The following is a 13,579-nucleotide window of genomic DNA, read 5'->3' as shown; positions in this document are numbered from 1 at the left end:
TTAATGGGTCAGCTTGGGGATTGAACCTAAGACCTGCTGCATATAGAGCATCCTTCATCACTTGAATTATGACTCTTCTCCATGGGTACATACTTATTTGCTTATACCAATCACAGAACAGAGTATAGTCAGTGGCAAACAGATCCTACTGCTGACCCATGCTGATACAGAAAAGTTTAAGGGCATACCACACCAAAGGTAATATAAGAATAGGATAATTAAGAGTTGACTGACTCATCTGAACACTTGCAACTGAAATGGGTGAATGAGAATGACATAAAATAGATGTCTCCCATACCATAGATGTTTCCCAACTTCTGCCTACACAAGTCTTTTCTTCATCTATATTCCAAACATTGTAGCCAGAAGGTCATAACTGTGTGTTCATGTACAAATTTGCTTTGGGACATGGCTGAAATTGCTTTGCTGCAGCCTCAAGAAAGGGCATATTTTAGATTTCTAAATGCAACAGAAGGTAAAAGGGTATTGTGCTGCTCCCAGTCTCAATAGGGCTTTTTAAATCTAAAAATTGGTGGAATTCTTAATACACTATTGGATTGGCTAATCTCCTAGCTCTCTATTAGCTCACTCTGCTTCCACATCCTGAATATGAAAGCACCCTGCTCTAGCACAATTAGCAAAGACCTTGGGCAGCTTAGCAAAGTTATTTTTATCAGTAGAACCTTCTCTTTCCTCTTTGCAAGTCATTTACAATGAAATAAGATAGATGAGTTCTTGCTTATTCCGCCAGTTAATAGAGTGCTAGACATTAAACAAAGATGAACATCCTACAACGAAAACATATTCAAAACAGCCTATCCTACACAATCAGGATTGCTTGATCATATTTGGCGAAGAGCTTCTTTTTCTCCTGGTTCTTTTTTTTGGGGGTGGTGGTTATGAGTAGTGTGAGCAGCACTTTCTCAGAGACAATACTGGAGAATGGTAAGACAATCTGACTGCTAAAAGAGAACAGGGGAGGGGGCTTTGTAAAGGCAGGAAACAGGAGGGGACAGGAGAATCATGCATTACATACACAGAGGCCAGATTACTCTTCCTTCTATACATGCAAAACCAATAAAGTATTTTCAGCATGATTTAGGCATTAGACTCCACAAGCTCAGGAACTAGTCAAAATAGGTTATTTATAATGATTAAAAGCCAGGGGATTGGCACTGCTAGTGGCATCAGAGACTTGAGTTAATGCTACAGAAACTTGTGAATTATAAGTGGAAGGAAGCCATTATTCCACTTTCAGAAATACACACAGAGTGATCAGTAATAGTAATAATAAATTGTGTCTGTGTGTTTATATGAATGAGTTTAAATAGTAGTTACATTCTGACAAAGCTAGCCTGCTAGTCTATAGCAAAGGCTCAGAGTGGGAAATACTTAAAAACTAGTCCCAATAGGGAAGAGTTTTAAGGAAAGGTGCAGAGACCTTCCCCATGTGCAGTTTGGCCCAACAGGGCATGAAATCTGGAGTCAATGTCTGCAGCTTAAAGGTGAACACTGAGAAGTGTGAGCTTCCCTAAGGACCTCCAGCATCAATAAAAAAATTCAACCATTTTCCTTTTGCTTAAAAACACTCTTCTCTTGTAAGCAAGCTGTCCATTTCATGCTGTCAGCTTGCTCCTGCCCTCTATCCTCACTCTTCCTCCTGAACTTCCATTACCAAGGTTGAATAAATAAAGCAGATTCCCACTTATAAGGGACAGTAATCAAGCCAAACTCTTGGCTGTTGGGGCAGGGGAGAAGAGGCACAAAGAACACACAACAAAGCCTATTTTTTGAGGGATGCTTAGAGAAGCAGTTGACTAGCACCTCAAATCCTTCCCCTGCCAGCACATTCTGTTGCCACAACTGTCATTTCCTCCACAGTTCTTTTGGCATCTAGCCTTGCAACTGAAAGAACAGTTGGCATCACTTAGTGGGCCAGGGGCCTCCAGTTGTTAAACCTTCTGCTACACAGTCTCCAAATAGCAACATTATATTTGGCAGCTGGTTCTGATCCAAGTGCTTGGTTGAACAAGAGTACTAACAAATATAAGACATCACACTACTATGCCTTAACAGGGATAAAGCTCCATTGAACTGAATGGGCAGGATTCACCTAATGAGCTCATTTGGTGGAAGCCTTGCACAAGGACTTCCGCTTGCGCGGCAGGGCTTTTCCCCTCTCCTCTCCTGGTGCGTCACCTGAAATTGGCTCAGGGCAGGAGCACAGTGCATAGGTGGGAGGAGAGCTGGGATAACTCCATTGGACTGGAATAGCCTGGTGCTGAATTCCACTCAATGGGTCCTGCTTATGAGCATTGCCCTGTAAGAACATAAGTGGACCCTTGCTTGGTAAAACTAAATGCCTGTCTCATCTAGCATCCTTTCTTTGTACAGTGGCCATCCAGATATGTCTTGGGAAGCCCACAATAATCTCTTTTCATACAACCATATCGAGTTGGAAGGGTCCACGAGGATCATCTAGTCCAACCCCTGCAGTGCAGGAATCTTCTGCACAGTTTTAACAGTGTGGTGTAGAAGCATTTCCTTTTGTCAGTCCTATTCAGCTTCATTTCATACATCCAGGTTCTAGCATTATGAAGGCACAAGTAAAACTTATTATCCACTTATTATCTAAGCATAATTTTATAAGCCTCTGTTATGTTTTCCTCTTACCTGCCTATTTTCTAAGCCAGGGGTCAGCAAACGTTTTCAGCAGGGAGACGGTCCACTGTCCCTCAGACCTTGTGAGGGCCCAGACTATATTTTTTTTTGGGGGGGGGGGAGAACGAATTCCTATGCCCCACAAATAACCCACAGATGCATTTTAAATAAAAGCACACATTCTACTCATGTAAAAACACTAGACAGGCCCCACAAATAACCCAGGGATGAATTTTAAATAAAAGGACACCCATCTACTCATGTAAAAACACACTGATTCCCGGACCGTCCGCAAGCTGGATTTAGAAGGCGATTGGGCCGGATCTGGACCCCGGGCCTTAGTTTGCCTACCTATGTTCTAAATTAAACAGACCTAACACTATAACATTCCCTAATTTGGGAGCTGGTCAGCTATTTCTCATTTTGGTTGTATTTTCTGAACCTTTTCCAGTTCTCCAATATCTTTTTTGAAATGTGGCAACCAAATGTGTGCTCATACCATACATTTATATAATAGCATTTGATACTGGCACTTTTATTTAACTTACCTACTGCAGAAGCATTTCTTACTAGAATGGTAAGCATATTTTGATTGAGACCAAGAAAACCTGTTTACCAGGAGTTGATATTCCTTTACCATAAAATCAGTGGTCACCTAGGTGCCAAAGATCTTGCTTGATTATATGGCACGGACAAACATAAGCCAGGACTAAGAGGCATCAGTTCAAGAGGAGGCAGAAGTGTTCATACATATTTATACCTGAATACTTGCACAAGAAGAATGATATATTCACAGCATGATTACCACCCCCTTTCCATCAAGGGTGCAATCAAGGATGATGCTGAACATTTAAATAGGTAAGCTTTAACTGAAGAGGATTAGATCAGAAAATGGGTACCCAAGGCCTCATTTCATAATAATCCCACATCAACGAATGTTTTAAATAAAAAAAAAATGTATGCTTATAACCTTTTCTCAATTTGTGCACTCCAGATGTACATACCTCTAGCATATGAGTAATCTGCAGCCATATGTGCATCAATTTCATTAATGCATAGTGGAGAACCATTTGCATCCTGAGAAAAGATGAGGGAACACAATACACACTGCAATAACCTCTGGACACGGCAGTCAGTAGCAGGTCACGTGAAAAAACTGCTTGGTGTGCTTTTTAATCTGCACTTGTTCTCCCTTTGGACAGGTTATCACAAAGACAGGAAACCCCATAAACAAACAAGGGAAAACTGCCAACTACCAGCTTTTGGAGATGTAAGGACATTAAACAAGACACTAGTCAGAAGCTTATGCTTTACCCTGTGGGACCAGGAAAAAAATCACCTTAAATTCATGTTAAAACCCATTCCTGTTGCAGGCTGCTAATGATGCCCTATCTACACAGAAGACAGCGAGAGCGGGAGAGGGGTGGGGTGGGAATCATAAACCACCATCTGAAGCCTTTCCTTTAATTCAATATAGAGTTCATAATAGATAAATGAGCTAGGGGTGGGGTGGGATACAATGAAAGAGGATGTCCTTTCCATGCAGCTCGGTAACTCAGCAGCAGCCGCCGCCATCATAATGATGAATGTGCTGTTTTCTTTTGGTACACTAGAAACAGTGAGAGCTCTGTGGAAATGCTGGCACACAGCTAGTGCAGGCCTTACAACACACACAAGCTGGCACCAAATATTTGCCACTCTCAAGTTGGCTGAGTGCTACATTACAATGTGCTTGGTTAGCAAAATTTCTGGTTCAGGATGCTAATGAGTGGCACTTTCCTGGAACAGCATCTGTCACAGCAGACCTTCTCGAGCCACTAGCACAAGGGCCAACAGAGATTTACTGCAATGGCTAAAATCAGAGGAAGAGCTAAAGCAATTGCAGAAAAATTCATGCAATTGGGGCATCCTTGGCAGTTCTGTCTCGCTTGGGTTCAGTTGGGTTCTCTGCATTCAGCTACCTATTAGAATACTGACTGTGGAGTTTCACAGCTTGTTCTAAATTAAAATGAGAGAAATGTCAACTTTGGATGACTGACATTTGTTGTATTCCCTTGGTTTTCTTCTCTAAGGGAACAGACTCCAATTATTTAAATAAGCTCCGGCTGCAGACACTTTATCCCTGGGGCTTAGTGCAGCTGCCCCAAGTACTGTTGTGTTCAGCTCCAGTGACGAACAGCATAGGTTTGACAGAGTAGTTTATAGCTTTCAGCAAAGCCCAATGGAAACAAGACTGAGAGATATTTTTTATGTCCCTTCTGCTTTGTTCAGCAAGTCACAGAGGGAAAATAATAGCTGGTCCTTACAAAGTTTCCGCATTGTTGCAACCTCTCATCTACTAAATACAAAGTGAAGTTCTCGGGAGCTTGTTCCACCATCAGGAGTACCGTCAAGTACTTTTCATGGTGCTGTTCTCATGCCCTGGAGCCCCATCAAATAGAGATTAGTCTTCCACTAGAGGAGGAGGAGTGAGGTGAAGTTGGAAGGTCTCATTCTGGAAGACACTATTCAGTGCAGAATCACCCTGGGAGATATGGAGGAGCCCATGTTTTTCTCCACCACGGTCCCGTGAGAGTTCAGTCAGAAGAGCCAACTACAAAACAAAAGAACACCACTTGGTATAGTGTAGGTAACGGAAATCATGTGAGAAACATATATTAGAGAGTGATGTGGGCAGTAAAAGCACTGACCTACTCAAAGGGGCAAACAATAATTTAGTACAAATTAAAAATAGCGCAAGTTACTAATCAAAAACTACCAGGTCACAACCTCTCATCTACTGAGACAGCATTGACCAAATCACAGAAAATGTTCCAGCTGAGTTATAAAAGTAGGGGAAATGCTCTTTTCAAAAGCTAGCTGTGAAAGAAAGGTGTGCTTTGAGGAAACTAGACTCTCCTTTGAATAATCAAAAGAAAAACACAGTTCCAGTAGGTATGATGAACTTACTTTACCCCTGAAGGGGATAATACCCTTCCCTCCCCAAGTATCATCCTTGTGGTATATGAGAACACACCTCCAAACTAGTTCAAGTTGTCCTTCATTAAAAATGAGACATAAAATTATATTACCCTTGATGTTCCTCGGTACAGACGACAAAGCTGGTCAAAAGCTTGAGCTTGCTGTGGATCCAAGATGGCCTCAGAATTGGTCTATGAAGAAGTATTACAATGTCACCAACGTAAAACTTGTACATCCACCAGGGCTTCTACACTCTAGTGTCTTATCAGACCTAACTGAGAAGTTAGGTCTGATAAGACACTAGAGTGTCTTACAGAAAGTTGGAGAAAACATGCTTCTAACTCTGACCCTGGACCAAACAAATATAGTTAATTCAGGACACCTTGCCCTATATTTTGACCTAAACAAAGCCAGAGAATATCCCATTAAACTAAAAGATAAGCAAGTTACAATGAAAAATGATATTTTATGTCTGCAATAATAAATATATTCTAGTCAATTCTTGTAGTATTTCATTTTCATTAAATATTTTTTATTTCATGCTGAGAAGAGGCAAGGGCAGGAACCTGAACTGTGCTTGCCTGATATACAAGTGATGCACAAAAACTGTTGCTCTAGGAAATTCTCAACTTGCTGCTTTTAGCTGGATATAGAGTGTGCGTGGACTGGAATACAGCTGGCCAACCTCACTGGCCACTAGCCAAGAAACCTTCTGAGTCATAGCAAGAGCTGGAATTATACAACATCTGGGTGTTAGATATGGAAAAATGGGTTGTGTTCCTCCTGGCCTTCCTGAATCTAGCAGCTTGCTAGACACCCTTGTTATGTAACTGGGTGGAACACATCCAAAAAGCAACTGTTAAGAGGCTCCAATATGCCATATGTAGCAATACCTAGTGTTTTATGCTTCCTATCTTTTATATCTCCTTCATGGATCACGGCCTTGTCGTGCCGAAGGGGCTTGAATAACTAGAGAAGCTATGAGCTATGCCGTGCAGGGCCACCCAAGACAGACAGGTCATAGTGGAGAGTTTTGACTAATCGTGATCCACCTGGAGCAGGAACCGGCAAGTCACTCCAGTATCCCTGCCAAGAAAACTCCATGGACAAAAACAACAGGCATCTGGCAAATAGAAGGGGAAGAAATGGAGGCAGTGAGAGATTTTACTTTCTTGGACTCCATGATCACTGCAGATGGTGACAGCAGTCACAAAATTAAAAGACGCCTGCTCCTTGGGAGAAAAGTGATGACAAACCTAGACAGCATCTTAAAAAGCAGACATCACCTTGCCAACAAAGGTCCGTATAGTTAAAGCTATGGTTTTCCCAGTAGTGATGTATGGAAGTGAGAGCTGGACCATAAAGAAGGCTGATTGTCGAAGAATTGATGATTTTGAATTATAGTGCTGGAGGAGACTCTTGAGAGTCCCATGGACTGCAAGAAGATCAAACCTCTCCATTCTGAAGGAAATCAGCCCCGAGTGCTCACTGGAAGGACAGATCGTGAAGCTGAGGCTCTAATACTTTGGCCATCTCATGAGAAGAGAAGACTCCCTGGAAAAGACCCTGATGTTGGGAAAGATGGAGGGCATGAGGAGAAGGGGACGACAGAGGGCGAGATGGTTGGATAGTGTTCTCGAAGCTACTAACATGAGTTTGACCAAACTGCGGGAGGCAGTGGAAGACAGGAGTGCCTGGCGTGCTCTGGTCCATGGGGACACAAGGCATTGGAAACGACTAAACAACAAACAAAAGCTTTTATATCTTCACAACATTCTTGTTGGGAAACTCATTATTATTCCTGCTTTGGAATTTGGACTGAGTGAATTACTACTGCTTCGACTAATCACTCTTTACCAGCAGGTCCCAGGGCAGGTTACAACAATTTAAAATTCAGAATTAAAAAGTTAAAACAAAATACAGTCACAGGAATAGGACGTGTCCTAAAAATACACATCTCAAGAAGTGTCAAAGGCTAGGGTAAAAATGTGCATCTTCAGCATTTGCAGAAAACTGCACTCTGAAGGTGCCAGGTGTACCTCTGGGGAGGGAATTTCACAACTTAGTGGCTTAGCCAATACCAGGGAACTCAATTGCCCAGGTTGAAGCACGAAGAAAGTGTTGCATTTGATTAACATCATCAAGAGAAGATCCAAGAACTCATCAAGATTGAAGGAAGAGCTTCATCTTACACAGGCATAGGCAAACTTGGCCCTCCCTCCAGATGTTTTGGGACTACAAATCCCATCATCCCTAGCTAACAGGACCAGTGGTCAGGGATGATGGGAGTTGTAGTCCCAAAACATTTGGAGGGCTGAGTTTGCCTATGCCTGATCTTACAGAATAAAACACAGTATTGTTGAGCTACTTGTCCTGTCCTGTCCTGTGCATGTGCTAACTCAGAAGTGAATCCCACTGCTAATGGAGTTTCCCTCCAGAAAAAGTGTGCACAGGGGTTGCAACCTTAACCTAAATCACTTCTATTTGCATAAGACAACCCCCAATTGCTGCTGATTCCCCCCACTCCCATCCTGCTGCAGCCCCCCCCCCCCGTGCTCATCGCATCCCACATTGTCTTGACCCTCAAGAACAGCTTTTAGGGGCACAAAAGTGGCTGAAGGGGGAGACCAGGCAAAGCTCCACTGTGTAAGCGGAACAAGCCATTCTTTTCTGGATCCAACCCATCATTTAACAGAGCAAATCCAGTTAAGATTTATATCCACAGATTATCAATATTATAATACTGACTAACAAAATTATGATCAAGTATTGGGACTCAACTCTTCTATGTCTTATGTATTTTCTCTCCTCTCCCTTCTCTTTTATTTCAGTTTAGTGTATTGTGAATATGAATAAAGACTTTCTTTTGAGCAATCTTGAAGGCTCTGCTTGATCTTTTTAAAAAAGTTAAAATAAAGAATTCAACATAAAAAGAACTATCAAGGGCTTATTTGCTGACATTTACTTTCACAACTCTCCAGGTCCATTTTCCACAATTTTTTTAAAATGGAGAGTGAATAAGAATTTGTACTGCACATTAACTCTCCATGTGCCAGTAGCTTTCCAAATCACAGATACTAACAACTACAAATTTACTGCTGCTATGTGATCTATTGTCTCTCTTTAGAGGCCTGCAACAAACACACACACAGAAGTGGAAGGTAATTTGTTCTTATCCAAAGACAAGAAAATGTAACATAACTAGCTCCTCTTTGCTGTTTCTTACTTGTGTGTAACCATCAATCAGATTGTTCTTGGGGCTGATGAGCTGATATATTGCGGGCAATTTTCCTGTTGTCATGGAAACGAGCACTGCAGGGCATTTTCTTCCTTTTAACTAAACGAAAGCTTTTTATTCAATGCTGCTGGAAATCTCTTAGCCAATCTGACATCTGTGTCATTACACAGAGTATAAATGCCGAAACCTGCATGCATACATTAGGCTGCAGTTTTCACTTCAAACGCAAGGAGCTGGCTAAGCAGCTAACAACAGGTGATGCAGATATATTAGCTTGCTCAGAATCGGGCTGAATTGGATTACATCCTATTTGCAATAGTGACTTAACAGCCCTTTTTGTAAGTCATTCTAAAGAGGTTTTATTTGTTCGTTTGGAATATCGCAAATGTGACATGTAATCCTTGAAACAGAAGTTCCCGCCTCAATGTTTCTAGAGTCTAGATCAAAGAATCTGTTAGAGATAATAATTTCTAATCCTACAAGTATATGCAAATCTCGAAAGATGTGAACACTTCTTTGTTGCTCTCAGTACATTTCCGAGCACAATTCAAAGTGTTGGTGCTAACCTTTAAAGCCCTAAATGGCCTCGGTCCAGTATACCTGAAGGAGAGTCTCCACCTCCATCGTTCTGCCCGGACACTGAGGTCCAGCACCAAGGGCCTTCTGGCGGTTCCCTCACTGCGAGAAGCCAAGTTACAGGGAACCAGGCAGAGGGCCTTCTTGGTAGTGGCACCCGCCCTGTGGAATGCCCTCCCACCAGATGTCAAAGAGAAAAATAACTACCAAACTTAGAAGACATCTAAAGGCAGCCCTGTTTAGGGAAACTTTTAATGTTTAATAGGTTATTGTATTTTAGTGTTTTGTTGGAAGCCGCCCAGAGTGGCTGGGGGGACCCAGCCAGATGGGTGGGGTATAAATAATAAAGTATTATTATTATTATTATTATTATTATTATTATTATTATTATTATTATTATTTGTATCCTGCAGTACACATCTAGTTTAGCAAGGCTAATATTCCTTTCTGCACACACATGGTTTCTAATTTATTTCTGGACACACATTGTTTCTATTTGCCTTTTAAAGAAATACAATAAGCTGTAAGGCTAAAATAAGGATTACTTGCCTATGTTTTTATGCGAACAGGTTTAAGTAACTAGAGCTAGATGTTACACTACACAATTCTAGTAGTGAGAACAAGAAATGGTCTACAGAGTCACATCAATCATCCTGAAGCCCAGAAGTCAATCATCCTGACAAGCAGCAGGTTCAAACTAGCTCACTAGTCTGTCAGGAAAACATTTTCCCAGTACAGCTACCAGCTTTTCTTAATAGCAAATGCCAGAGATCAAGCTGGGAATAGTAGCTGTTCCTTCATGTACCCATTTCCTGGTTATGTGAGAAACAGTGCAATCTTATGTATGCTTACTTGGAAATAAATCCCACTGGGTTCAATGGGACTTACTCCCAGATAACTATGCAGAGGATTAAAGCCAATGTCTCATTTCAGCTCCAGTATCTTCTCTCTCCTTTCATTCATTTTTGTTTTCTCAACCACACTGTGTAGAGTGAGCAGAGTGGCTGCAATGATTTTGTTTATTCACACACCATTAAGGAAGGGTTGCACACTGATGATTTTCTACATTGATTCCAAGATGTGAAGAATATGCGCCCTATTATCACATGATGGGAACCTATGACTGACTGTACATTTCATATATGAATGGAGTGGCAGCTCACATACATGATACTTTACAATCTTTAAGTATTCTATAGAATTTTCTGCACAGAGGTGACTTATCTTTCAGTCTTAAGCTGCAGGACTTATTGGCCAAATATGAAGTAGTCCTTACCTTTGTACAACAACTATACATCAGCATAAGTAAGTAATGATCCAACAGCCACGTAAAATGTATTTTAGTCATATACATACCAAGACAGTCAAGCTGATATTTTAAAAAATATATATCCAAGTGAACGCTTGCCTTCAGCAAAGGTGTATATACATACACAGTGATCTTCTTCAAGTCAAGATTGCAAAGGCAAACAAAAAATTATTTCAACCTAGAGTCATGTCAATTCCATAAAGATCAATGGCAGAGTTGAAAAAACCACAATGTTATTTGGCAAACTGCAGATAAATGGCAGACACAGTGACAGATGAAAGGCCTGGAATTTATACTCAAGGCAACATCCGTCACTGCATTGACAAACGTATACTTCGGTTTAATCTGGAAAACTCTCCAAAGGCTCCTTTAAAAAAGAAGGCACTTTCACATAAAGCCCAAGAAGATCTGGCTTAAGTTAACAATCAAAGGCCCCAGAAAAGCACAGAGAACTAGCAAAGCTTCTCATGCCTTTACGTTTTTTCTGTCTCAGCCTCTGGTATATCCTCTTCAGAAAGTGGCAGTTACCTTCAATTACTAGGATCAGTAACTAGGTTGAAATAAATGTTCTAACATGCACACAAAGCACAGATTAAGACGCCTAAGAAAAGAGACAGAAAGACCACTGCAATAAGTCACCATTGGTGGCCTCCAGTCACTCTAAGGGAATTACTGGGGAAGCTGCCTCACTATTAGCATGTACAATCAGTCCATGAAGACTAGGTAAGCATTATCCTCTTCTAGATAAGTAAGTGTGTTTAGAGGGAGGCTGCCTCCTGTACCCCCAACAGAGATTTATGCTGCTGGCTAAGTTGCCTTGGGCTGAAATGGTCTGTGCTGCCATCTGCCATTTCCAAAATTGTTCCTGCTGGCGGTTCCTGGCTGTGTGGCAGCTCTTGCCCGAAGCAACCTGCTACAAACTCAGTCTGTTTTTCTATCATTACCCTTTCCTCACTTGAGCTGGAGAGGAAGGGTGGGCAATGCTAGTACGCTTGCGCCTGTTACAAAGTCCAGTTACGGTTATTTTCAAGAACAAATGCCGCATCACATCCCAGCCAAGAGATCGGGAGAAAACCTCTTAGGAACGGAATGTGAGCTTTGGAAATACACTTAAAACGCCGAGTCCTTAAAGCCATTGAATGTTCATACACCCATTTCTTTAAACCACCCGTTTCCTGGTATACCCTTTGTTTTTCAATATGGCTGCTGAAAAGGATGCAAGGATGCTCACAGGAGAGAGGGAGGGAGAGATAAAGAACAGAGTGTGTTGGGTTGCTGTCAGTTCACATATACATCTCAACACTACTTCAAAATTCAAGCTGACAGTCCATTTCAGAGGAGCAGAAATGGTACTAAGAAATATACTCCAGATGCTTGGTGGCATTTCCCAGCTCTAATGCATTTTTGCTCAAAGCATTCTAAAGAAAATATAACACCCAAACTCGGAACTTTACAGGTAGTCCAAGAGTGCCCTCTATTTGACCATGAACAAACATACTTTAAGTATAAAAAGAAGCCCTGATGGATCAGACCACAAAGACCTATCTAGTCTAGCGTTTTGTTCCCATAGTGGCCAATCAGATGCCTTTGGGAAGCCCATAATCTGTAGAAAGGCATCTGATGGAATGACAACAGAAGGAAAATTTAGCAGGATTATACATATAATTCACTAAGCCCAAACAACGAAGGGTTTGAAGTACAGTGGTACCTCGGGTTACATATGCTTCAGGTTACATACGCTTCAGGTTACAGACGCTTCAGGTTACAGACTCCGCTAACCCAGAAATAGTACCTTGGGTTAAGAACTTTGCTTCAGGATGAGAACAGAAATTGTGGTCCGGTGGTGCGGCAGCAGCAGGCGGCCCCATTAGCTAAAGTGGTGCTTCAGGTTAAGAACAGTTTCAGGTTAAGAATGGACCTCTGGAACAAATTAAGTACTTAACCCGAGGTACCACTGTACTGTACTATGTTGTAGGGAACATACTACAGCAAATAGTACTATCTTAGACTGCTGAAGAACTTTCAAGTGTCCACCATGTTCTCCTTCAACCAGTTTCTAACAGTTGAAGTGCATTAATTTCAAAGCTGGCAGCTTAAGATGCATGCTACAAACAAATAGCTCATTGGAAGGAAGTTATTTGACCATTAGAGTGTTATTTGAATTACTTGTACTTCAGTGCAAATGGAGAAAAGCAATGAAGTCACTAGAAGAATCATTGGTCTGGACACTTAATTCAATGCAAATCTGTTCTCTGTTCAAGTTGTTGTGGAAACAGAGTGCCATCAAATCCCGAGGCCATGAGATCTTGTTGGATAGATACATCAGGCATTCCTTACAATAGCTACAAACATCGACTCCCACTGCAAGCATCCTCTGGCTGCATTGTATATTAGTCCTCTCTTATCCAATTCAAGCATATAACATTTATACTCTAAAATCAGGATTTTCTACTACTTTGCTTTAGCAGCTGGATTACTTAAAGCTTCTGAATTATCATTAAGCAGCTTGCAAACTGAACATGAGTCAGCATTGTGATAAAAAAAAAGCCAAATGCAATTTTGGGAGGCATTTAGTAGAAGCACTGTATCTAAAAAGCATTTTCTACATTTTAATTTTTCAATAAGGATGTTGTGCTCTTTCACACACAAATAATCCGTGACGAAAACTGCACTACGGGAAGCATTTCTCTCCACTTGGAGTAATTCAGACATGAGTATGCACAGAATCCACTTTAACTTGACCAACATATAGAATCATAGAGTTGAAAGGGGCTCGAAGGTCATCTAGTCCAACCCCCTGCAATGCAGGAGTCTCAAGTAAATCATACATGACA

At 41.4% G+C, this 13,579-nt stretch overlaps 1 protein-coding gene across 4 annotated transcripts in view; it reads right to left on the bottom strand.

Moving 5' to 3' along the window:
- Window positions 1–3,402: 3,402 nt before the first annotated feature.
- The window catches only part of VPS8 (VPS8 subunit of CORVET complex), a 91,318-nt gene continuing 81,141 nt past the window's right edge, over window positions 3,403–13,579 (bottom strand). For 2 of the 4 annotated variants that reach the window (XM_083741774.1, XM_083741773.1), the window contains 3 exons: window positions 8,849–8,959; window positions 5,733–5,813; window positions 3,403–5,254 (listed from right to left, as the gene is read on the bottom strand). In XM_083741774.1, the coding sequence (XP_083597900.1) occupies window positions 5,105–5,254; window positions 5,733–5,813; window positions 8,849–8,959 (342 nt within the window). In that variant the 3' untranslated portion in view covers window positions 3,403–5,104. The remainder of the gene's footprint in view (window positions 5,255–5,732; window positions 5,814–8,848; window positions 8,960–13,579) is intronic. The other 2 variants (XM_083741775.1, XM_083741776.1) reach the window with 1 other exon arrangement.

The sequence above is a fragment of the Podarcis gaigeae genome, assembly GCF_964106915.1.
Source record: "Podarcis gaigeae genome assembly, chromosome: 5".
NCBI classification, from domain to species: Eukaryota; Metazoa; Chordata; class Lepidosauria; order Squamata; family Lacertidae; genus Podarcis; species Podarcis gaigeae.
Note: the sequence above shows the minus strand (reverse complement) of the source record. Positions and strands in the feature narration are given on the sequence as shown.